Source organism: Spodoptera frugiperda, chromosome 7 (assembly GCF_023101765.2).
Source record: "Spodoptera frugiperda isolate SF20-4 chromosome 7, AGI-APGP_CSIRO_Sfru_2.0, whole genome shotgun sequence".
Lineage (NCBI taxonomy): Eukaryota > Metazoa > Arthropoda > Insecta > Lepidoptera > Noctuidae > Spodoptera > Spodoptera frugiperda.
Window position 1 is genome coordinate 9,262,673 of NC_064218.1, and position 25,070 is coordinate 9,287,742.

Here is a 25,070-nt window from a genome sequence, read left to right on the forward strand (position 1 = left end):
GTGGCCACTAGGCCGCGATGTATGTTTAAAGTAAGCAATATCAGTATTCGTCAATGTAGTTAAGATTTTACAAATGGGGTCTATCCAGGCCAAGTTCACCAGGTCATTTCCACCCTCTCTTAATTAAAAAATATATCATTGTTGGATTATTTTTTAGCTACATCCTCAAGATTTTCAACGTAAAATAAATAAAAAAGCAAATTTTCAATAAATTATCTTTATTTACATAATAATTCATTCCGTGTATCAAAAAGCCTGCGGCTAAACAACAATACTCAACGAACTTGCAATACTTTAGACATAGTCAAACAACACCGTCGCGCTTGCAAGACAAACTCCTTCGCAAAATGTTACGTACAGCTTCACATAATTCCGATTAATTCGATGCACTACACCTCTCAATACAAAGCATAATACTCAATCAATATAATGTACAAAAAATAATAATTTCCACGAATTTTGGCAGTCATGTGTTTCAAATAGGGACCCAGCAAAATAGGGTCTATTTTTTAATAAACTGATATCTAATTTTAAGGTCACTTTGACGAAAATACTTAGCAATGAGCCAAATTGATAATTTTGAGCCGTCACACAACATTTTACACGGTCTTAACAAAAATATACAATAGAAAGTCTCTTATTTTGTGATCCCATATCTGTTGGAAGCAGGTACTTGGTAGCTACTGAAGCTATGTATAAAAACTTCTTAGAAGAGGCAATGCCAAACGTAATAGGACAGAGAAATACTTATATTTAGGAAAGAGTTTTAGAGGAAAAATTTTATACTAGCTAAGTAAAATATTTTTTTTTTGAAGACGTAATTTTACTCAATTAGGCATTGGCGTTTGAAAATTCATAGTACCAGAATGACAGTATCAATACTTATAATTAAACTAGGATATTGGTCGTTTTGTAAACTCTGCTGACTAACAGTAACATATAGATATTTCCAAACATAATTAAAACATTAAATTACAGTCAAACTTGAACAAAATCATAGTTTATACCCGTAACCTGTACTACAATATACATAAAACAAACTGAAGGCAATTTTCATGCCGTCAAATAAATAGATTTGATTAATAATTAGCTTTCATCTATCTATTTCGTAAGTAGTTTGTGTATATGTTTTAATTGGTCTGAAAGAAGCGTATTAGTACTCTTAGAAAGGTTCTTTAAGATTCAATTACTTTTAATACTTTAATTCGTACATTACTACGTCGTCCAAGCTGACGACAATCGGCCATTCTTAGGCCTATTCTAGTGTTACCACAAACGTGACAAATATGGACGATTTTAGTCGATTGTAGAAAAATCGACTAAATATAAAACACTCGTAGATCTCTTAAAACAGAACAATATAAACTATTCTCGTTTTATTATAGCGTGGTAATCAATGGAAACATAAGGAGCAGACCATCCTTTGGCGAACCGTTTCTATGGCGTAACTTGAAACTGCTTCAAAGTAATTAGTCACCTTACGAGCCTCCATTGACTACCCATAATGAACACATGCTCAACTCATAAACCAGTACAACATTAACGTGTCGCAGCTATACATAATCGAATGTGCGTAACAATTGTAATATAACTAGGTTTTGTTTATCATCAAGATGTGTGCGCCGTGTCGGACGAGGCGGACGCCTTGTTGGTGGTGGCGACTGTGGTCGAGGGTGCTTCGCCCCCCGGTGGGAGTGCCGGGGTCTCTGTCCCGGGCTCCGCAGGGATCGCCTTGAGCGCGGGTCTAGGGTCATGCTCGTCTGCGCGCGTGCACGCGTCTAATACAAACTTGTTGAATAGTTCAGGCTTGTCTAGGTACACGTGGTGACCAGCACCATTAATTACCTGTGGAAAATAATATAAAACCATTAATATTCGTCGTCAATACTTAACTATTTATGACCGTTAACCTTTCATGACAGGATAATCCACGAAAAAGTAAAAAAAAAAAATAGAATATGAGAAAAATATATGTAAAATACATTCTCAGTAATTCCAAGAACTTTGGAAGTACGCAGGGTCAAGGGTGCACACAATAAGTTTCATCCCACTATTCTATAAACAGTCATTATCATAAATATAATAAACAGGTATCCATGGCCAGTGCTGATTGCTTACCATCAGGTGATCTGATGCTAGTTTGCTCCCTATTCCATAAAAAAAAATTACACTACAAACAAAACATATATTTAACAATAAACTATTCCCATTACCTGTACTGTAGTATTGCTAGGCCCGCGGTGCTCCACCAGCACCTGACCACTGCTGTTGTCGACCCAGGACCGGGACCCGTACAGCACTGTGATGGGCAGGGCGGGGTCCAGCTCGTCCACTCGACGGACCATCGGGTTCTTCGCCCAACCGAACCCAGTCATCAGAGTGTGGAAGGCACTTTCACCACTATGAAGAGACAAAGATTATAAGTTAAAAAATATAGTTAAATAGGGGCAACTACCCAATTGCTAGCACTGCACCAAATTATCAGCACTCTGAATAAATCGACCAATTCTAAGGTTTTCACTTGCTAATTTGGGTTTCCACACTTATAAATAAATAAATGTATGTTTTTGGAATCCTGCTATTGGGAAAATCATACTTTGAGACCTCAAATTGGTGGAAATTATGTAAACAAACATTTGTGTCTTGCAGTTTCTTCTGTTTTTGCCTGTTTCTTGTGATCGCGCGTAAGTTCACGTGTTTACATTTTATGATATATCGTATATTTTACAAATTTAATATTGAAACTACTGATTTCTCTGATATTTGAGATAATATTTGATGACAATCTGAAGAGTAGAATTTGAGGTTCCGGTGATTAATTGGTAAAATACGTAGTGCTGATAAATGGATCGAATATTTTGTAAATTCTAAATTATCAGCACTGGTGCTGATAAATGGAAAAAAGAACATAAATACTAATTTCATATTTTTTAATGTAAATTATGTTTATTTTATGCAAAGAATTAATTTCGTTTTGTAAAAGTAGTTTATACCATCAACATCCAAATGTTAGCATGGTGCTGATAATTAGATCAGAAGCATGCTGATAAATTGGTTTCCCTAGAATTTCATCATCTCTTCTTATTTCTTTTTATTTATTTTTTCTCTTCTTATTTTTTGTTTTATTACCAGTATTATTAGCAGAGATTTTGTAGATGGTATGCAAGCTACGGCAACCTCTATAACGAATAAACAATGTTATAATAATACTGGAGATTGTTTTAGTAGTGCGCAATTGGTATGTCTTGATAATCAACAATATTTACTAACACCAGTCAGATTACAGGACATTTTGATTACTGAAAAAACATCTGAACGAAAAGGTGTTAAAAAAGAGATTAACTTGGAGATCGTACGTAATCGTGCAATAGACCATCGTAATTCGTTATCATGAAATAGACTAAACAATTTAATACGAGAAATGTCAACAAAAGTAGGTATACTTGTGTTTTCATGCGATGGCTAAGTCAATCTATTTTATTTAAAACGTAAAATTAATGTAATATTGATATGATAACAATTTACATTATAACTTACGACAGAAGGTCTCTTAAGTGGAGACTAAATAAAATAACCGACTTGGTATTACATGGATCTCATATTTGTTTACGGTACATAAACTACTTACTACTGATGAGGTGCGGGACTTGGATTTTTTTACAGAATGTTTTTGATGGTATCTCACTTCTTTTTGTAGATTCAATTATTCCATTAAACAATAAAATGTAACTGCATCAATAACTTTGTAATCTTATACATTTATATGGGTTTACAAAGATATTGGTGTGATGAAATTGTAACTGTATCAATAACTTTCTAATCCCATACATTTAGGATTACAAACTTGTTGTATCGAAAAAACTGGACTGAATTTACAAAATATTTGATTTTTCCCTTGATGTAGGTTCTAAATACTAATTTTATGCAAAAATTTTAAGCTTCTATGTCTGTTAGAAGTGCCTTATACTTTTGATGATCTGTCAGTCAGTGACAAAAATTCGAAACTTTGGCGTGTTATAATTCTTAAATTAATGGTTAAAATTTAATGAAAATTCAAATATACTATATTTGTACAATGCCTGCTTAGTATCTGAAAATTCAGGCTTCTTGTTTTATCCACAACGAAGTTATAGGCGGTCGAAATTGGCCTGCATGGTTTCGAGAAAAGGATGGTACGGCCGTGACGCTTTTTTTTTGCTCGACTTATACAGATAAAAGTATTATTAGATTATACGTTATTGTTTTGTTACCTACTTACTAACTATATAAAAAATAATTAAAAACACATTTTAATAATGTAACTATTTTTTTTAATGCAATTCCTAACAGTGATAGTTAGGTGCTGATAATTGGGTTGCTCTATGCTAGTAATTGGTGGAGATGGTGCCAGTAAATGGTGACAGACCCATTTTTTATTCTTACTTGTCTAAATAATCTTGGATAGAGGTAAATCATGTTTTTCTTTTATTATCGTCTTCCTTATTAAATATTATAACTATTAAAATTTGCCTTAACGGACAAAAGCCTTTTTTTCACAATAATAAATTGGCTTAAATTAGGACTAACTCTTAAAGTGCTGATAATTGGGTAGTTTACCCTATAAGATTAGTGGAACCTATTATGGTGGTGGGTCCTAAGTACAAAAAACATTATTGAGGTTATGTGTTTCTACCCCATTCATATTCCGGAACTGCGGACTACCTAGCGGGTTTACCGGGGCTCCGGCTCGAAAAGCAGGAGTAGGAACGGTTTTTAGTCAGTAAGAGGCTGACTCCCTCCTTGGGTGAGGCAAGGGGGAGTGTCAGCTTACTAACATATACAAGTTTAATAAAGTATTAATAAATTAATAACATTAATAACACAACAGTTACATGTGGACAATAATGGATCGTGTATCTTACAATATCATAATAACCATTTCATAACTCACCTAGGCGTCTGTGAGTTACACTGGTAGATATATTCGGGTATAACCCTCTCCGCGTCAGGTACATAGTTGAGGTACTTCCTCGATATGTCAGGCCGGGTCTTGCTGACCAGCCACTTGCCGGCGGGGCCCGCCGCCCTCACTGCCCAGAGAGGGTTCAGTGGCTGCACTGCAGTAGCAATGGCTCGGACCCAGAGCGGCAGCTGCGCCTTCTCGTACGCATTCTGTGGACGCTCAGCGAAGCCCCATGGATCGGCGAGGACTAAGTGACGTACTCTGCAATTTAGGAAATTGGTTGTTTATTATATAATACTTTGATGACTGCTTTGCAGAGCAATCGGCTGTGTCTTAAAGGCATGAAAATTGATATCATGGACTATACATATCGACAGTAAAAATAGATAATTACAATTTAAAGGATTAAATTAGATGACTCGGCAAAACTAGACAATCTAGCTAACCACATATTTAGGGTGCTTTTCCACTAGAGATATGCAATGAAGAGCTATGCTACGAAGTTGTAATAGCTAAGCTGTGAAACTATGTGACAATTTCCACTGATATTAAGCTATGTAGCTGTGCTACGAAGATGCAACGCCGCAAAGTACCTGTGCGAGGAAGATGCGCAACTACACCAATACTCGCATATTACCATATAAAAACATAGCTTAGCTAACTTAGTTTCTACCACTGTTAAGCTACGTGTACCAATGAAAGCACACTTAAAGTAACATTTTTCTAAAACCATTTAATGTTTTATCCCTCACCTCTCCGGGTACTTGATAGCGTATGCCGTGGCGATGTACCCGCCGAGGCTGTGCCCCAGCAGTATGAACTGGCCGAGGTTGACCTCGCGCCGCCACTCCTCCACGGACTCCACCCACTGCGCCTCGGCCTTCTGCGCGTCCGACGCGAACTTAGGACGGGAACTTCGGCCAAAACCTGGTGAATAAATAATATGATAAATATGTTATTGGATATAATTAAATTAAAATATTGGTATCATTGCTTCATCCATAAGAAAAATATTATTAATGTTTAAAAAACAAGTGAGTACTTTCAATTGAAAATAACCACTTTATTAAATATTAGCAAGATATATATTATAGCTTATGAACAATAGGAAAAAAATTGTCGAACGTAGTAACACTTCTGTAGCCTTTTGTAGATTTTTGAAGTCGATATAAAACCATATTTACTCGGCAACAACAATGATAAACATTACAAGTCAATTATAAATAATATTGGCACGTCTTCAATCTAGCTAGACAGCGTAATTACACGTGGAATTAAAAATAGCTACAAATAAACAATATAAGGTTATTTACCTAGTAAATCGATGGCGTACACCGGCCTCGTGGCGGCGAAGGCGTCTAGGTTAGGGCACCAGAGCGCTAGGCCTGCGCCCATCCCATGCAGGAGTACCAGCGGAGTCTTGGGAGACTCCTCGTTCAGTGATATAGTCCATATTTTGTCGCTCTGCCCCACGACACTGCCTATGTCCACGTAGAAACGTTTGTACGCTGTTTTCAAGCCTAGAACAAAATATTACATTACAGTATTTTATATACTAGAGGCCATAATGGTAAATAACATAGGTAATCCAACTGAAGGTAATTATAATTGAAATTATGTTGCATTGCTATTGCATGTTAGCACAAAATTCATGTAAAATAGTATCGCGATTGTTAAAAGACGGCAAAGTTATTCATTAATTTAGTAAAAACATTATTTCTTCCTCTGTACTGTATTATTAATCTAAGATTATCGCAATCGAACCTAACTTGTCTAGCAAATGAAATCACTTTTTTATTATAACTTTCGTGAGACATACTAAATTAATTATTATGCTATGGGCTTGTTCACGTAACTGTTTGACGAGGAACTTAACTAGTTTCAAGCCATGCTTTTTTTTTTTTTTTTTTTTGAGGGGGAAAATCATCCAATGACTTCTCCCGCCTTGGGTGAGACGGGAGGAGTGTCAGACTCTTACTGACTAAAAACCACCCCGTTCCTTCTCCTGCTTTGAGCCGGAGCCCCGGTAACCTTTTACGTTGTCCGCAGCTCCGGATCAGGCATCAGCCCAACTGGGCCCCATCTGTGGTGGTCTGGCTCTTTGAGGCGCGCGCGGAACGCGACGCGCCGTACGCACGGGTCTGGTTGTGGTCGGGCGGCGAGCTATTACTCGCCGTCCGCAGACCCGCACTTACGGTGGCCGGAAATCGTCACGCGATCCCCGACGCCCGGAGTGTCTTCTGCGGCGGCTGGGGCGTGAGGAGGATCGTTCCCTCACGCGCTCCGCCTCCTCCTTAGCTAGCATGACTGCTTCGCAGAAGGAGGAGACGGCGTCCCATTCCCCCTCGCTCCGCACCATGGCCTGAACCAAAGCCGGACGCGAGAGGTCACCGTCGCTGATCACATCCCTGAGGACACGGCGGTGCTCAGCCCATGCAGGGCACACCGCTACTGTATGCTCCACCGTGTCCTCCGGGTGATCCACGCAATGCCGACACCCGGGCGTTTCCTCCCGCCGAATCCGAAACAGGTACCTACCGAAACTTCCGTGTCCGGTAAGCACCTGCGTCAGGCGGTAGGTGAGGACGCCGTGACGCCTCTCTAGCCACTCCTCAAAGAGGGGACTTACCGCTGCTATAACAGCGAGCCCAAGTTTCAAGCCATGCTAGAGGCTCATATTCATGAACAACACTCTGCGACTCACGACATGACGAAGTAGCAGCGCGACTTACGCGTTTTACGTGAGTAAGCCGATAGCATAATAATTAAATGAAATCACTAGATAAATAGGTAAAAAAAACCAGCTGACACGAAATATACCCTCGATAATTTGCGAAGGTGATTAGTATTACAGGATTTAGCTTCCTAATCGCCTGCCAACCTAGTAAGGTCGCTGTATCTACGCATGTACTGATAAAGAGTATCTTATCAACAAATTTATAGTAGGAACATTGATGATATTACAATAACATTGGATATTGAACTTTGCGGATCCGTCAGGTCAGTGCGGAGGACGGATGATTGATTTATTTATCGCCTATGAATCATTTATGCAACAGTCTGTATAGTGTCATAAAAAAATTACTACTGAAGTAGCTGTCTTGGTAGAAATTTGCTAATGTAATGTCTCCGGGTATGATAGATCTTAAACATTTTAAACTGTGATCTCCAATTCGATTATCAAGTGTGGAGAACTGGAGATCTTGGGGAAACTTGTTAAGCAAAGGATGGCCATATTTCATAATTATTATGTTGATATTATGGGCCTTTGTAGGTAATTGGGTTTGTTGTACCGGGCAACAAAAAATTTACGAAAATTTTGGCAATTCACAGACCATTTAAGGACTAGTAGGTCAGTTTATTTACCTCGTAAGGCCATTTTTATGGAATAGGGGACAAGCGATTGATTTATATGGTTTTTTAATAAACTATACACGCTGTTTAATAACTCGTTGTAATTACAGTCGTTAGAAGGTAAAAACCACTTTTAGCTTCACGGAGAAAGCGGTTTCGACATCCGCGGCTGTTCTCTAATCGAACTGTCTCTCGGCTGGTCTAGTTGAAGCTGTTCCGATTTTTTTTATTTAGACTAGACAGTACATTTGAATATTAGCATATAAATAAAGTTCTGTTACTAGTGACCATGTCGGTTTAAAAACTTATGTGTAATGTTATGTCACTATGTACAAAGTCTGTCTAAGCGGCTAGTCACATTTAGATGAGTCACTTCGCTTCAATAATTGCAAAGTCCAACTTAGCACTTAAATGGAAAGTTCAGTTACTGTATAGAATCTAGAATGAGTTTCGCATCGATGATAACAGTACGTACTTGATCGTTATCAGTGTGCACCAACCTTTATCTCGAGGACTACATCCCGGAAAATAATTAACCGATAACGCTATTGCAAGCAGAGCTTTTTCACCTTCGACGTTATTTCTATGTCTATAAGGTTCATATTGGTAAGGAATTAGTCCTTTTATTAGTTCAAAGATTTTCTTTATCTAAAGCATGCACTTATGTTACAATGCTGTTTATTTTTTCAGTTAGCTAATGGCAAAACGCTTTTGGGCTACCAGTTAGATATCATATTATTATTTTTAATTTGAAATCTTGATCACAATTTGTAACTAAACGGTTGGCACTGTAGCTAGACAAGAGTACTGCAGAAAATGTCGTGGGATCGATCCACGCGTTGTTGTTTTGAGTCTAAATGTAATGTCTATACATGGTGTATGCTAGAACGAAATGTATGTTGGTAAATTGATAAACTTAAGACTGTACGGTGGATGCGGTGGTTGTGCAACTGGCTGCCGTGCAATGTGTAGCAGATTCGATCCCCGCACGGAGCAACTCTTTGTGTGATCCACAAATTCACGTGCATGTGAAATTGTAGGTTTGTAAACGCACTCACAGCACAGGAGAAATCCAAGTGTGGGGCAATGATTTTTCCCAAAAAGAAAATGCACCAATGGGACAAGAGAAAATCCTACTGAGGGACAATGTAGGTATAAACTTACTTCTCGTAATCAAACCATCTTGATGATAAATCGAATATCTAGTGTCTATTTATGTCGATGGCCAAACCATGGGCCATCATTCAGTTCAAACCTAACAATAGTTGAATTGTTTAACAAATATTATCAGTAGATTACAGATAGGACATTTTAGATACGCAAGAAGTACGTTCAACTTTATTCTATTATCCAAATGTACTTAGTTTATCTAGATATGCCATTGTAGGTACGAAATGGATGTTGCTCATCAAGATAACTGAACTTCATTGTAATAATCTATGAAGTACTTATAAATACAAAATATAAACCTTAGTACACATTTGCTTTACGTTTAAAGTCGGTCCTCTGATTGGTTGTTTCATTCGAGCCGGCCAATCAGAGCGACGAATGCGCTGTCGTTTCGATTAATTTAAACGTAAATGAAACTCATACTAAGGGTACAGTAATGCATCCAACTCAGTCACTTCACGTCTGTTGAAAACGAGACCTCTTGCTCGTCCACGCTTGTGTACTACAAGAAGATTAACGAAGTGGTATAGTGCACCTAGCTTCACTGACGGACAGAACGACTAACTATTCTTTATTCGTTGACTTTCAAATGTACCTGTTTATGATTTAGTTGAAAAATAAAATGCATTGATTTTAACTTTCAACGTGCTACAAAGGTGAGGACGGTGTCTATACATTTTTTATTAACCTTTAAAAGTTTAACGTGTGGGTGTACACGCCAGCCATAGTTCCATGCGTGTGGGAACTCCCCCCCACAATTATAGAGACATTACCGTGCCGTAATGACTATGTTCCGCCCGTGTTATGCAAGGGGACGGGAGTCGACAATAATTGCTTAGCCATTAATAACATTCGTGTAATATGTTTTCTACTGAAATTGTTGGACATGTTTACTAAATCAGAACTTTGCTGATTTATTTATGCACACCTTGTAAATGCAAGACAGAACCCTTAGTTCGAGTTTGCTTTATGTTTAAAGTAATTGAAATTGCCAGCTCGAATAAACCAACCAATTAGAGTGCCGAACGTGCTCTCCTTTATTTTATTACTTTATCAAACTCATACTAAGGGTACAGTAATCAACATGCAACTCGTTAGTCGAAAATAAGACCGTGATTTTTTTAGTCCATAACTTACATTATAATAAAATAATAGATAATGGAAAAAAAAAGTTTCTTACATGATAATATTTTTTTCTCGACATTTCGTAGCATCGCATCTGACTGACGAGTCCAGCTGAACCAACCTCCGGTCCAACTGCAAAATAACAAAACAAAACATATATTAATACATATAGATACATTAAAAACACATACTGTTATTATTACATTTCCAAATCTAAGTGAAGGGTGATTGTTTCTTGAGCTAACTATCTATTTATATCAAAATCAATAGCTGTACATTAGTCTCGCTAAAACTCGAGAACGGCTGGGCCGTTTCGGCTAATTTTGGTCTTGAATTATTTGCGGAAGTCCACCAGGTCTGAAAGGTGAGAAGAGAATGTTTGAGGCGGTACGAAGTTTGCGAGGTCACCTAGCAGTCTACCTATAAGTAATTAATAATTAATTATTAAGTCTCTGACTGCAATAGAAAACTGTTGAAGGCAAATCCTCCGCTAACGTCGGTCACCGGTGACCACAACGGCGTTTAATGTGTTAATTATCGCAGGAGATTTTATTGCAAATTATCTTTTCAATATACTAAAACAACGCCGAAACATATGTGTTTGTAGTTAGCTCAAAAAACAATATACACAATTCTAAAGGTTTTCACACACATGACACATAATCAATGTAAACAAAAACATATTAAAAATGCAAATAAAAAAAAAATTAATTAGTAACAGTTAAGTAGGTTAGTCTTTTTATTTTTGGATTAGTCCATATTATATAAAGTAAAGTATACATATATAAATTAGTAGTATTTGTTATTTGTTTATTTACTAATAATTACATAGTATGTAAAATCTAAAAGAGCAATTTTAAACAAGTCGTGATATTCGAAAATCACTCTTAGAACAATGACATAAAGTTGTAAATTGCGTAACTAATTGTTATAAAGTAGTTTTAGTAAAGTTTCAGTGTTAAGAAGATAATTAAGGAGTATAAAAATAAAGATTCATTAGCAGAACATGACTATGCAAGAAATGTGTTAGAAGTAAATGAATACCTAAAGGTAAGCGTCTACAGGCCCGCATCGTACACTACGAATTTTAGAAACTCATACAACTACGTCCACTAATCCGCATCGTACGGACACAGTCAATCCGTTTGATGTGATCCGTCCGTTGCATGTGATGCGTATTGCGTATCTGTGGCCGCTTTACCATAAGACGTAATAAGTTAGCAACTATCAGCCTCGTAGATATTGGTACCTGTCTAAGTTTCTATGAAGCAATTATAACATGAATTACGTTACATTATCATCATATAATCTGTGGACCACCACAAAGAATCACACATAACCGCAATTTAATACATACCTAGTTTAAATGATATTTATTTTTGCAAATAAGTTACAAATTAAGACTTTTACAGGTCAATCTCTAAAATAACTAGATGTGACCGGCATTACTCTGAGAACTACGTTAATTTTCAGACTTTAGACGCAGTCAAATACTTTAGTTTTCAAACTATCAATAATATAGCATAGAATCTCGATTTAGAATTTGAATATTAGAATATATTTTACAATTGAACTAATTATCTTAATACATTCTGTAGTTAATATTATGTTATGTAATTTCTACCTCCCCTTTTCGAAGGGAAATAAAAGCCATATATTGAATATAGTTACATAATTCCCTTTGTTTATTAGTGGCCGGTCAAAGTATCGAAGGTCGAATCCAGTTGCCGACCAAGGCCAAGGCGGTTACAGTAATTTGTGAGTCACGGCCCACGGCATACAGTTTACTAATACTCGTTCTATGCCTATTGCCTAGTCATGGCGCAGACTATTATTAGTAACAGAATTACAACTAAATTGAGCTGTAACTATAGCTGATATACTGTATCAGAATTGTAAATCGTTTTAGTATTTTTTTATCAAAAAGGTATGATGAAATATTGTCTCATTTCTATTGATTTTTAAAATTATTGAGTAATGCATGCGATTTGAACATGCCTTGAACATTAGTTTTAATGATTGTTGGAAAATATTTTTAAGTATTTATTTTTATTTATAATATTTTAACTGTTTATTTACAACTTAAAAATACCTTAATGTAATTAGTACATATAAAAAAAATGTATCTTTTAGGCATATCTAATGAAAACGTGTGGCTTAAACAGCAAGGCCACTTTTTGCGATAAACTCTCGAACTACCCAAGACTTCCTATTCAAAAGTAGGTGATTAAACTATTTAGCTTTAAATAGAGCCAGATTAATAATAAAATAAATATTCTTTAGGACACGTCAGTTTATTAAATATTTCTTCGTAATTGTAGAGTGTCCTAATATTATAATTATTCTGTCTAGTAAAGCTAGCCCGAGATTAGTAATATAAAATAAATAAAATATATTGATAAATAGCCGAAAATAAATAAAATAAAGCGTTCAAAACTAAAATCGTGAACATCAACTGGAAATACATCTTACTTCCATATAATGGATATAACAGTTCCAATCCATGTCCTGCTAACTGTACTGAAATTTAAAAAGAAAACAAACCATCGACATTTAATAAAAAAATATAAACCACTAGCCTCCAAGGAGGTTGTTAATAATGCACTCTTGAATAACAGATTAGATAACAAAATCATGCCTGGTAATAAAAAAATATAAACTTTATGGTATATGAATAAAATTGTTGAATGTTCTAGTTGAAATATAACTATGATATGATTAAATATTATCAGTAAATGAAATACTATTGAGTCATGATAGATTGCACATTGATGTGGGTCAACTATGCGTTCAAGCTGTCTGGTACATACACACACACATACACACTACTTCCCTACACAATGGCAATATATTGTGTCAACAGATACATTATTTGACTTCCAATTAAATAGACAATAGAACTTATTTTGACTACAATAGACTCATTCGTTAACTAATTTAATTTAGTTTTAAACCTTGTTTTTGAAGTAAATCGAGTTGAAATGAGAATTTATTTTTGTAAATTGGCTGCAAAAGAGCAGTTTTACATGTCAAACAATATTATATAGAAAAAAATCTAGATGAGTTGGGCATTTCCTAATGGCAGTTCATTGAGAAGAATCTGAGAAGAAATGCCGAAACAAATTCAGATTTCATTGTCTCTAAACATATGTTGCATATGGTTATTGTTAACAATTATATTATATGTTTCATATTTATAATAGATGTTTCCCGCCATTACGAATTTAAAATGTTGGTTCTCATTATTAAAATTCTTGTTTATGACTAAGGATTTTTTTTATTCTTTAGCCAACAAACCAGTTTTTAAGACAATTTTGATCAGTATTACATCATTTTACATATCATCATGACTTGCAAGATTTGGTTAGCAATCTATCTCCTGTTGTTTTTGATTTTTATTTATGTATGATGTTGCTATTTTTATGTTTATTAAGATATCTGTAGAAATAATGTATGGTAATATACACACAGTGTCTGTTAGAACAATATATCATTTAATATTTTAACTATGGGAGACATTTTGCAAAATAAAGCCATTATAAGTACATTCATTCATTTAAATACTTTAATTTTAGACATAAATCAACCAGTAAAACATTCATGTTTTGACTTAACTACTGTATTTTTTAATGTATCTGTTTATAATAAATATGCCATTGTGTAAAGTTTCTTTAAAAAAAAGAACATAGCCGAAAAAAAATAGCACACAAAATAACACAGTTAACATTTAAAAAACTTGCTTATTGTCGAAAACCATTGGTGCTGGCTGAATAGCTTATACTCTGAAATAATACCAACATAATGATGTTATGACAGGTTGATTTTTTTTTTATATTCAGGCAATGGTATTGTTTGTATATGATTATGTAGAAAAAAAGTAAACAATGAAAATTAAGAAGTGAACTGCTAATGAAACTATTTTGTATGAAATATAATTTTAAGAATGAGGTTTTTGGTAATTGTTGTGTATAAATTATTTCACAAAAAACATTGATTATTATAACTATAGTGAAAATATATATTTTTTAAGCTAATGTAGGCATGTTTTATGAAGTTTTATTATAGGATAAGTTAATATTAATGCTAGCTTAGGACTTGATATATTAAGTTTCTTTAAAAAGTCCTGTTGCATAGTGACTAGGTGGTTTTTTACCATATCATCATATCATAGTGTGAGGCAATAAGTATTAGTTGATGCAATACTTTGTAATATCCAAAAGCTATATTTTGTTATGTAAGTATAAAGTCAAAGCATTTATTTCAATTTATCTTTAATTAGGCACTTTTTAAAGTTCAAATTAAATTGTCTGTGAGTCTGTCTGTCAGTGAGGCTAGGTGTTTTTTCCAAAATGTAGTTACAAAATATAGAATGGAATGAATTAATAAATAAAATAATACCAAACCATGATTATTGATTTCTTTTTTTAACTAAAACTGACTACATAATTAAGAATGTTATGATACTACAGTGTTTAGTCCATATTAGTATACCATTAAATAAATAAATATTATAATACTTTATTAAAACACTTTTAATGTTAATGTATAGTTAAAATGGTTTATTAACCATAAACCATTTTAACCATACTTAAATAATATTTGGATATCAAAAGTATTAAAACACAACAATAAGGAAGTAATTAATTATTACCAAAGCTTGGATTATTGAATCAATAGTTTTTAATTATACTGTAATACTGGTAGTTAGTAATGTTAATTTCCTAACAATACTTGATTACTAATTTTACATCTGATAAATACCAAGACAAAAGAGTTTGGATGTGGTATTTTCGAGTGTAGACTGTGTGGTATTTAATGAATGTCTATAACACACTTGAAACTATCGCGAAAATTGCATGTTTTTGTGATTGGGGCTGTAATGAATACTGCAGTGCAATAAATAAATAACACATGTTAAAATCTAATGAAAAAATTACCTTAAGAAGCCAATAATGACATGATAAATGAACGGCATGAGATAGTGGGTCCATATAGAACTACACGGAATGTGAAATCTTGGCATAACAGACGATAGCGACATCAAGAACTCACTGATGAAACCTACAAAAATATCAACTTCTACAGCATGACACTAAATATTGTTGAAGCCGAAGCACAAGCAAGCTCGATACGAAAATTATAAAGCAATTGCGCAATAATAAAATGCCGAAAATACACGAAAAACATAATAAAAATTTAAATTTACTAAATACCTGGATTCCGTAGACTCAAGATTCAATTCACTACCCATTTGGTCACTGGTACTAATTCTTTTAGCACATACCACTTCCGCGTTAATTTAAGATAGTGGTATCGGCACAATTTTTAAGTGAGCATGTTATTTCTCTAAATGCGTAAAACAAAATGCCAAAAAATAAATTGACAACTTGACATTAGAATTTTAAATGTCAAATGTTGAATCATGTCAGTTTGACTTTGACGTTTGAACGCGACCATAACTTGAGTCGCGTTCAAATTCTATAGTTTTACAACCCCTTTGGTAAATCAATGTGTATTACCTATGGATTACCATGGAAACGAATTTATACGAACAATACATTTCAAAATAGAGGATTTAATCAAAACAAAGCACACTCGGTAACAAAATGCAGCTATCAACAGTTCAACCAGTGTTTAAACTGGAATTAAACCATAAAATTACCCCGGATGTGGTGACAATAGCAAAATATGATGGAACGCATCCCTGTCTCACTGCGTCTGCTGGATATGATAAAGTAACCTTCAAGAAATAAACTCCATAAAACAATACCATATACATTTAAAATTTGCGCTAAATATTAATTATCCACAGATCATTATCCATCATCCACATGGAGGAATAGCCAGTGGAAGAGCGCAGAGGTCGCAAGCTCATGGAGAAGTCTCTGAACTGAATCTCAGCCAGGCAGTAATTGCCCTTGCAGCTGGACCTTTGCGCCCTGACACTGGTAGGGATATGCTGCTCATTGGGTCACCTACTCAGATACTAGGTGAGAAATTATTTACAATGTCCATTTTAATTGAAATGTGTTGAAAATCTTGTACAAAATGCAGATCATAACAATATTTCTTTGCAGCATACGATGTCCACGACAATACGGATCTATTTTTCAAAGAGGCACCAGATGGAGTCAATGTGATTACAACTGGATTCTTTGGAAAGCATACCGAGACTTTGGCGATAATCGGCGGCAACAGTTCTGTACAAGCCATTGACTGGGAGGGCAATGAGGTCTTTTGGAATGTCGTCAGTGGGAAAGTTTGTGCAATGATCACTTTCGATTTTGATAAGGATGGGGAAAATGAGGTGGGTTCAGCAAAAGGTGACAAGACATGATCTACGTCTGACTATAGAAATCTCCCAAGGCTTATCTATAAAATAAAATCTTAATTTCTTTTACAGCTTCTCATAGGATGCGACGATTCATTTATTAGAGTTCTAAAAAACAATCAATTTATAGCAGAAATCGCTGAAACTGGGCCCATATTGTGTCTTTCTCCAGTTAACGAAGTCAGGTTCGCATATGGACTAGCCAATGGTACTATTGGCATTTATGAAGAGGGCATTCGACTGTGGCGGGTTAAGGTATTGATGGAAATGGATACCTAAAGGAACATAGAATCCAAAGTGGTTCTTTTAAAATCTTATCTACCCTGAAACATTTCTTGCAGTCAAAACAGAATGCGTTGGCTCTCCAATGGTCAGGAGATACCTTAGCTTGCTGCTGGTCAAATGGGCGTGTGGATTGGCGTGAAGGGACTACCGGCCGAGTGTTACGAAGAGTTCAGATGCGTGCTAATGCAGCAGCCATGTTACTGGCGGACTACCGATCTGTTGGTGCTCCAGATCTTGTCTGTGTGTCTGATAAAGGCGAAGGTAGAATGATTATTTTGCTGAAGTAGTACCTAAGTATTTACCTACGTTTTCTGAATATCTGCTATGATATCTGGCAGTCCTCAGCTCCAGTAGGTGCTTTAACAACTGATCATTAATAACGGATTTTTCAGTATTAGGGTATCCACCTTATCAAGAAAATACTAGCTTCAACGCGGCTACAAAGAACATGCCTTCAGACGAGGACCGATTAGCCATAACGGAGCTATTCAATAAGAAGCAGGCGCTCATGGTAGAGCTGCAACATTACGAGGCCAACGCTGCTAGTGGCAGTGTGAGCCTTGACAATCTAGAACGACCTGCTTCAGCTATGCCTACTAATACGAGACTGCAAGTCGCTATACTTCATTCTCCCGAGGAGGTAATTATACTATTCAGGATCTAAAGTCCATACCATCCATGAGTGTTGTTCAGTAGGCAGTTGATTACTTCTACTACCCTGCGTATGTTTTAGGCTTGCTTACAACTCGCAGTGTCGACTAACAATGAAACAGTTGTTCGTGCAGCACTCGTCTTGGCGGAAGGTATTTTTGAAAGCGGAGAGACGTTCATTCGACACCCTCAGCCTAGTCAACTGAGATCTCTCCTACATGTACCGCTAAGACCACCGCGTGACGTGCCAGTTGATGTCCATATCAAGGTACCTACCTACTTTCGCAAAAGCCATTCTCTAGCTGTGATATACAAAAACCTTCAATATTTTATAAAAATTTTAACTCCACACAGGCTCTCATTGGCTATCCTGACAGTGAACAATTCCACATCTTCGAGTTGACGAAACAGCTGCCAAGATTCGCGATGTATCAGTCGTTCACCAAAGAAGTACGAAACAAAGGGAACAGCTACGTAACATTTCGTATTACAGAGAGAGTGCAGAGAATATGTATTTGGGTGAACCAGAACTTCTTATTAGAAGAAGAATTGAACATTGAGTCGGAAGAAACCAAGGAACTTCATGTAAATCTCCTCTGCATGAGAGACCAGTCTTATTTGTACATGGATTTTGCAGCTGATGGTCAAGTGAAGTTTAGCACCCATGATATAAGACTGGCTGGAGATCTGATACAGAGCTTGGCTGTATATTTGAATTTGACTGACTTGCAGGTATCAGTATTTACTTGAATTTCTTATAAGAAACATGTACAACATTTAGCTTGATCAAGTAGTTATCATTTACACAAACAAACCCATGGTAAATCAAAACATAAACATGTACTTAAATAATTTATTAGACTTAAATCGACTCTGCTTATATTCTACATTGAATAATAATTTCACTGACCATAAAGTTCAACAAAACCTACACATTTGACCGGGTTGAAGAAGAACATGTTGTTGTGTGGAGGTTCCCTCTGGCTGACTGCCTTCACTACTTCTTGGCCAATGACACCACCGATGACCGCAGCAGCTCCAGATACAGTGCCAAACACATCCAGGAGTAATGCATCCACAATAAAGTTAGCAGGAAGAGACAGTTCCTTCACAAGCTCATCTCTCATACGCAATAGAATCTTAGTATCCTCTTTCCTCTTAGCTGGGTCTGGGTTCCTGTTATACTCATCTTTGAAACGCAGCAGAATTTTCATTACAAAGTACGACGGGTCTCCTCGGCGAAGTCTAGAACGGTATTCCGGCTTCATCCAGTCGACAGACAATGCATTTTGTAGTGGAACATAAATTGCTCTCCGTTTTACAGTAATACTGACAGTTTCACGGGCATTCTTCTCAGTTTCATCTGAACTACGTTTTACAGCTTTGTGTTGAACAATTTCTTCAGAGTACTCGTGGTCGACGAGGTCAGCAAACATGTACCCGTACATGCCCCACACATCACCACATAGGAATTTCTTGTTGCTGTCGCGGCAAGCATTGTTTATACGCTCGAGTTGTTCTTGCTTCAGGCCAGTTGCGCACACAATATCATACTCCGCGAAGTAACTGTCAGGGAGATCGTCAACAGACTTGGTCTCCGATGTAATCTCTACCATTGGGTTCAAAGCCCTCGCTCTCGTCAGCGATGCTTCTGCTCTATTCTCTCCGATTTTGTCAGGTGGTGCTAAAAACTGCGAATACAGATCAATTTCTTTCAACTTTTCGTTGTCTAATAAGCATACACTTTTAACACCGGATAGAATAACATTCTTTGCAATTTCAGCACCAAGACCCGCTATCCCGATGATTAAAACTTTTGACGCACGTAGCCTTTTCTGAGATTCCAAGCCCCATAAGCGGATTTGACGGTCGTATTGTTCTGCCTCTGCTTCCGATAATTCAATATCATTATTTTCAACCATTTTTATTTGTTTTGCACGAGTTATTTTCCAACACCCGTTTTCGATAGTTCAACAACTTTGACAACTCCCCCACGCCGGCAGTTAACTGACGCGGCGCCATTTCTTACTATTAAACCATAGAGCTAGAGGTGATACTACGAAAATCGACTAAATTTGTGTTATTCGCCTTAGTACCATAGACAAGTATTGGTGGGATTTTCAAATTAAAACTGTTTCAGTCAGTAGCACAATTTCCCGAAGCGGAAAAAAAACTTCGTGAAGAAATGGAACATGTATCACAAATAGGCGAAATGAGATCACGGTTAGCTGCTGAAACTGCAGAGCGAGCTCAACTAATTACTGCCTTATTACCAGCGGCACAGGATGCAGCTGCTTATGATTTGTAAGATATATTCACCTATTATTTACTTACTTTGGGAACGACTTTTTATGACTACCTAAATAACCTACGTTTTATGACAAAATTATTTTTTTAGGAGAGAGATGTTAAACCGGTACAAGGAAGTGGTGATGTTGAATGAGGAACTCCTAACAGGATGCTACATTAGGCGCTCTACTCAGGAGCAAGCAGTCGCTTCACTGAAGAGTTTGCACACTATTCTTCAACAAGCTGTGAGACTCAGAGGTAGGGGCTAAGATAAATAAAAAAATAAAATTACTGCCTGCTCCATAATTGCAGGAGTCCCTGGGTGCCATTCTCGGTGCAGGTGGTGCAGTCACAAAATAATTGATATTCTGTTGATTTTTAAAGTCAATAAATAACCTGTACGAATGAGTGGCAATAGGTTCACTCTCCACAATGTGAGAGGGTTACATTATATTTATGCTCTTTGGATATTGTTAATATCTTTTCTCAACTGCAATATATTTTTACAGTCGGTAAGTACAGCAAGGCGGTTGTGGCAGCAAGTAGGAAGGCAGTGCAGGCCAACAACATTGAAGCATTAATCAAGATCATACAAGTTGGGGACTCATTGGTAACATAATGCACACAATATGTATTGCAACAATTTATTTGATTAATCATATTAAATAAAACTTAAGTCTATCAGTCATTTCAAACAACAGATCAATGTCAACAATTACATTAAAATTGTACTTAAAAATTATTTGAACTTTTTTTTACTTTACAACTTTTTATCGAGTTTAGCTCATTTTGTACTTTTAAGTTGAACCTTTATTCAGTATTAGTATGTAAGTTTAATAAATACTTAATTTGTGTAGACAAAGGCAAGTTATGTAGATTCCATTTCATAGAACAGGAATTAACACTCGATCAGGAAGATCTTCCTCAAAAATAGTCTATTTCGTCAAACAATAATTTGCTTTGTCGCATAATGGACATCATCGGCGCTAATATTCAATAATAGTCGTGGTTCAGCTGGTTTCGGTTCCAGCAACAATAATCTTAGTGCAGCCAGTCTCGTGCATATTGCCTGTGCTTGCGATGGCGTGGGGGCACGGATAGAGGGCGCTGTTTTGTACGGACGACCGTCTAGGGCGACTATTGCCGCTGCTGTTTGAAGTGCACGGGATAATGTTGTTTCGTCTGAGCCTGTTCTTTCCACCTGTGTAGTGAAACGAATTCATATTAATATTATGTGTGTGTCATTGAACGAAACAGAAAAATCATCATATACATATAAATGCACCCCTGTTATTTTATTCACAAGCATCATAATTAATAGCTGTGTCGATAATTTTCAAACAGATATGGAAAACAAATAACAATTATATCTTATACCTCAGCAGCAACAGCTCTGAGCATAAGTCTTTCAGCAGGCGAGCAGTTCCTTATTGCTCTCACAGCGGCACTGGAGGCAGCTTCTCCAAGCGCTTGCTGCACCTCCTTCAGTCCTGCGCCGTCTGGTCCAGCCAGTTCTAACGCACGGGAACATAGGGCAAGCGCGCGCCGAGCGTCACCTGATACCGCTGCCACTTTTCTGTGGAAACATAAGCTACTATTGAGCAAACAATTCAACTTCTTCAGGAAATTATTTTTAAACTAATTATTTAGAATGTGTCATTATTTTCAAGAGAAGTTGGTGTCCAGATGCCGAGAATATTGCCGATTCAGTTGGATCATGAGATCATAAGAGTTTGGGAACAGAGTTTGTTAAAGCAATTGTGCAGTAGTGCAGTGTCTCCTGTATATTCACACACACCTGGCAATAAGTTGTACAGCATCTGCAGTGACATTAGCGCCAGAGAGCCTCGTAGCCACGATATTCTGAAGCTGCGTATGTGTGTAGGGCGGGAAGGTAAGGCGCGTGAGACCGAGGCGGGACGCTACACGAGCTGCCAGCGCTCTCTCGGGCAAGTCCATCGTGTTGGCGACAGCTAGTACTGTCAGCAGCGCAGTGTTGTGTGCCGCCCACTCCATTATACTGTACAGCACGTCTTGGCGCCGGGTGCATAAGGCGTCGAGCTGAAAGTTACATGTGTTGTTAGAGCCATGGTTTTGTGAGCCAACTGTACTTTAATATTCTTCTAAATACGAGAAGAATGAATCTTTATTCATTTATTGAATTTTATGAACATAAATTACAGTCAACTTTAATTAGGAATTACTTCTTGTTTACCTCATCAACCAGCAAGACAGTTGGTGTTCTCCTAGGTCCTGGATTAGTGAACCTCTTTTCTAATAGTGAGCATGCCTGTTCCCATACAACCGATTTACCTGGAAATTACAACTTTGTTACAGTAAAACATAAGTTATTGAAGACATAGGATATTTGATAACAACATCTTCAGCAGTAGACACATTATGGCGTTTGAGATTGATATGATGATTTGATCTTATATATTTATTTACAGTCTAAAATAAATCTCACCAGTAAGTTGTTTGTATATCTGCACATATGCCTGTCTAGGTTCTGCTATCCTCATGCCATTCACTTCCACCAGCTGGAAGTCTGGTAGATCCGCTTCCTCCTTCAGGTATTTGAGAGCTGACGACACTGTTGCTGTCTTCCCTGTGCCTGGCACTCCTGATATGTACATACAGCTGAAAGAGCCATCAATATAGAAAGATTAGTTAGGTGATTTTAAAAAAAATGAAATGTGTTGTCCCACAATTTTGTCATGAGCTAAAAATTACTTTTTACTACTATTACAAGTAACAAGCAAAAGGGTATTCAAATGTTAGGCTGGCTGAATAAGACTATGAATGATCTTAATTGCAGAAGATAATATCAGAAGGAAAATATAGGGTATCATTTCTCAAGTATCAACAGTTTGTAGCAAATAAAAAAACTTACCCACTAGTCCCATCTAGCAGTTTTGTTCTAACAAATGACAGTATTTCTTCCATTTGTCCCTCTCTGCCTGGTAAAGACTTGTTTTGTTTGAGGAATTCTGTGAATGAACAAAAGGGAAATTATTTTTGAGTCTACAATTTGTAGTACCACTATAGAAGGACTCAAACAATTCTTACCATCAATGTTATCAATAGAATGAGCTCTGTTATGCAATGTTGGTGTAAGTTGGCTAGTCAGTATCCTTTTGGTAACACTGCGCTTAGGAGTTTGTGCTGGAGTCCTAGTTCTAGGTGTCTTTGGTGTTTTTGGTGTTCTAGGTGTCCTAGGAGCTGGTCTAAAGTCATCATCACTCTCAGATGTTTTACGGTTTACCTTTCTTGGAGTTCTTTTCTTAGGAGATTCTTCAGGCTCCTGATAATTTATATTAGTCTTGGCTCTACTTGATCTAGTAGGAGTACTCATCTCTTCATCTTCAAACACTAAAACCTTTTTAGGAGTCTCCTCATTGGCTGCTTTAGATATAGACTGCTTTCTTTTTGGTGTAGTCGGTACATGTTGCCTGATAATCAGTGTTGGGATCTCATCATCTGAATTTTCTTTTAATTCCATAGATAAGACATCCTCTATGTTGCTGTTGGTTAGTTTTTTAGAACTTTTTGGTGTTGCTGCCTTCTTTGTTGGTGTTGCTTTAGGTGTAACTTTTTTCGGTGAGTCTTTTTCGTTTTTGTCAGCCAGTATGGCTCTTTTGAGGAGTAGTTTTGTGCCATCATTTTTAGTGACACTCCAGTTCTTCTCTGATATAGACACTCTGCTCATTCTTTTGACTAAGCTAGTTGGTGTTTTTGGTGGTACTGTTTTAGATGGAGTTTTACTTGGTGTACTTAATAAGGCCAAGGCTCTCCTCTCTTGTTCTAGGACAGGTTCTATTTGGACTTTTCTTCTACTCATGTTCAAAAGACGGTATCTACATATGTAATGGTAAGGCTCCATGATAGTTTCATCAACATCTTTTGTGTATGTGAGGGTGATTGTACATTTCTTAAAGAAAGTTTCTATTGATACATCTTGGTTGAAGGGGCGATGGTCTTCTATCACCTGGAATTAGTGAAAATTACAAATTCAGTGAAGATTTTAGAAGATCTTGATGTGATTCTCAGAATACTAGGAAGATTATATTATTGTTTGCTTGTAAATACCTTTAGAAGACATGTAACTTATTATTTAAGTTTAGTAATCACGTAACTAGTATCCTTACCTCTTTTTCATGAAAGCTAATGGGTTCCATGTTACTGAAACACCAGTTGGGCAAATCGGCAGGCCTCGAGTACCATTGCACTTTAGCTCGAAACGGATCGGTGGTGTTACTGCGGTCTTCATACAAAGATAAGATGCGGGCGGCATCACAACCGGCTTCTGTGTCTGGTTCGGCAGCGTCAGCATTAGATATAAGCACATAATCACCAATTTCCCCAATAATATTCTCAAACTGAAATTTCCTGCGCAAAAATAACGGATATTGTAATTTGTAGTTCAAATTAGACAATGTTTTGAAGTGTTTACAGGTTAACTTACTCGTAATGATGAAATGAAGGCGTTAAACTTTGTGGTTCATGTATTTCTTCACTCAACCAAGTCACAGTTTTTGGCATAACTCTTTTTCTAGGCATTTTTAAGATTTTACCGACTGTATTTACTTTATAAAACACCAAAAGTTGTCAAGAAAATATCGTTGACTGGTTCGCAAACTGTAAATAATTTTCGCGCCAGCTCAAATGTCAGTCAGTGACACTTCTTTGTTACTTGGAAATCACAATTCACAGTGAAATGAAACGTTTAGTTTTCAAAGTTGGCTATTAACTGACTTTAGTTCTCAAGTCTTAATTTTTTATTGTAATAGACATTACGTTTAATAATAAATCATGAATAAAATAATAATGTGTTCAGTGAATTTAGGCAGGCAAATTAATTTCAACAATTTTTTTTTTATTTTACCAACACAGTTTAATTATGTAAATTCGAAGTAAATTATT

General features: G+C 36.5%; 4 protein-coding genes across 7 annotated transcripts; 1 reads left to right on the forward strand and 3 right to left on the reverse strand.

Moving 5' to 3' along the window:
- Window positions 1-201: 201 nt before the first annotated feature.
- Window positions 202-15,971, reverse strand: LOC118265834 (1-acylglycerol-3-phosphate O-acyltransferase ABHD5). 4 transcript variants are annotated; one of them, XM_035579062.2, is made up of 8 exons: window positions 15,805-15,966; window positions 13,064-13,111; window positions 10,647-10,723; window positions 6,256-6,462; window positions 5,695-5,869; window positions 4,931-5,203; window positions 2,214-2,400; window positions 202-1,845 (listed from the first exon to the last, which is right to left on the reverse strand). In XM_035579062.2, exons 1-8 carry the CDS (start codon window positions 15,840-15,842, stop codon window positions 1,609-1,611), a joined length of 1,242 nt encoding a protein of 413 aa, XP_035434955.1. In that variant the 5' UTR covers window positions 15,843-15,966; the 3' UTR covers window positions 202-1,608. The 4 variants fall into 4 exon arrangements, with proteins under 4 accessions (XP_035434955.1, XP_035434958.1, XP_050551144.1 ...); XM_035579065.2 differs by lacking the exon at window positions 13,064-13,111 and adding an exon at window positions 14,332-14,373 and having other exon boundaries at window positions 15,805-15,952; XM_050695187.1 differs by lacking the exon at window positions 13,064-13,111 and adding an exon at window positions 15,529-15,652 and having other exon boundaries at window positions 15,805-15,952.
- Window positions 15,972-16,004: 33 nt separating this feature from the next.
- LOC118266280 (Bardet-Biedl syndrome 2 protein homolog) lies at window positions 16,005-20,889 on the forward strand. The gene is made up of 11 exons (XM_035579678.2): window positions 16,005-16,326; window positions 16,404-16,581; window positions 16,669-16,898; window positions 16,995-17,177; window positions 17,264-17,468; window positions 17,600-17,847; window positions 17,941-18,126; window positions 18,213-18,590; window positions 19,999-20,162; window positions 20,257-20,405; window positions 20,657-20,889. The coding sequence occupies exons 1-11, from the start codon at window positions 16,198-16,200 to the stop codon at window positions 20,764-20,766; spliced, it is 2,160 nt and encodes a 719-aa protein (XP_035435571.2). The 5' UTR covers window positions 16,005-16,197; the 3' UTR covers window positions 20,767-20,889.
- LOC118265833 (SUMO-activating enzyme subunit 1) lies at window positions 18,698-19,874 on the reverse strand. Its single transcript, XM_035579060.2, has one exon. The coding sequence runs from the start codon at window positions 19,778-19,780 to the stop codon at window positions 18,761-18,763; it is 1,020 nt and encodes a 339-aa protein (XP_035434953.1). The 5' UTR covers window positions 19,781-19,874; the 3' UTR covers window positions 18,698-18,760.
- Window positions 20,778-24,823, reverse strand: LOC118266493 (origin recognition complex subunit 1). Its single transcript, XM_035579967.2, has 9 exons — window positions 24,613-24,823; window positions 24,296-24,536; window positions 23,217-24,135; window positions 23,041-23,137; window positions 22,615-22,787; window positions 22,363-22,460; window positions 21,946-22,208; window positions 21,525-21,723; window positions 20,778-21,348 (listed from the first exon to the last, which is right to left on the reverse strand). Exons 1-9 carry the CDS (start codon window positions 24,705-24,707, stop codon window positions 21,091-21,093), a joined length of 2,343 nt encoding a protein of 780 aa, XP_035435860.2. The 5' UTR covers window positions 24,708-24,823; the 3' UTR covers window positions 20,778-21,090.
- Between the last annotated feature and the right edge of the window lie 247 nt (window positions 24,824-25,070).

Coding starts and splice junctions, on each gene's coding strand:
- LOC118265834 (XM_050695187.1), bottom strand. CDS start 15,632: ATGTCGCTATCGTCTGTTATGCCAAGATTTCACATTCCGTGTAGTTCT. Junction 5,870..6,255: donor GTACGCCATCGATTTACTAG/GTAAATAACCTT, acceptor TTTATTCACCAG/GTTTTGGCCGAAGTTCCCGT. Junction 2,401..4,930: donor TGTAACTCACAGACGCCTAG/GTGAGTTATGAA, acceptor GTCTCTTCATAG/TGGTGAAAGTGCCTTCCACA.
- LOC118266280 (XM_035579678.2), top strand. CDS start 16,198: ATGCAGCTATCAACAGTTCAACCAGTGTTTAAACTGGAATTAAACCAT. Junction 16,327..16,403: donor CGTCTGCTGGATATGATAAA/GTAACCTTCAAG, acceptor AATTATCCACAG/ATCATTATCCATCATCCACA. Junction 20,163..20,256: donor GATGCAGCTGCTTATGATTT/GTAAGATATATT, acceptor TTATTTTTTTAG/GAGAGAGATGTTAAACCGGT.
- LOC118265833 (XM_035579060.2), bottom strand. CDS start 19,780: ATGGTTGAAAATAATGATATTGAATTATCGGAAGCAGAGGCAGAACAA.
- LOC118266493 (XM_035579967.2), bottom strand. CDS start 24,707: ATGCCTAGAAAAAGAGTTATGCCAAAAACTGTGACTTGGTTGAGTGAA. Junction 22,788..23,040: donor CTGCTAGATGGGACTAGTGG/GTAAGTTTTTTT, acceptor TGGCTCTTTCAG/CTGTATGTACATATCAGGAG. Junction 22,209..22,362: donor CTGTCTTGCTGGTTGATGAG/GTAAACAAGAAG, acceptor TGTAACTTTCAG/CTCGACGCCTTATGCACCCG.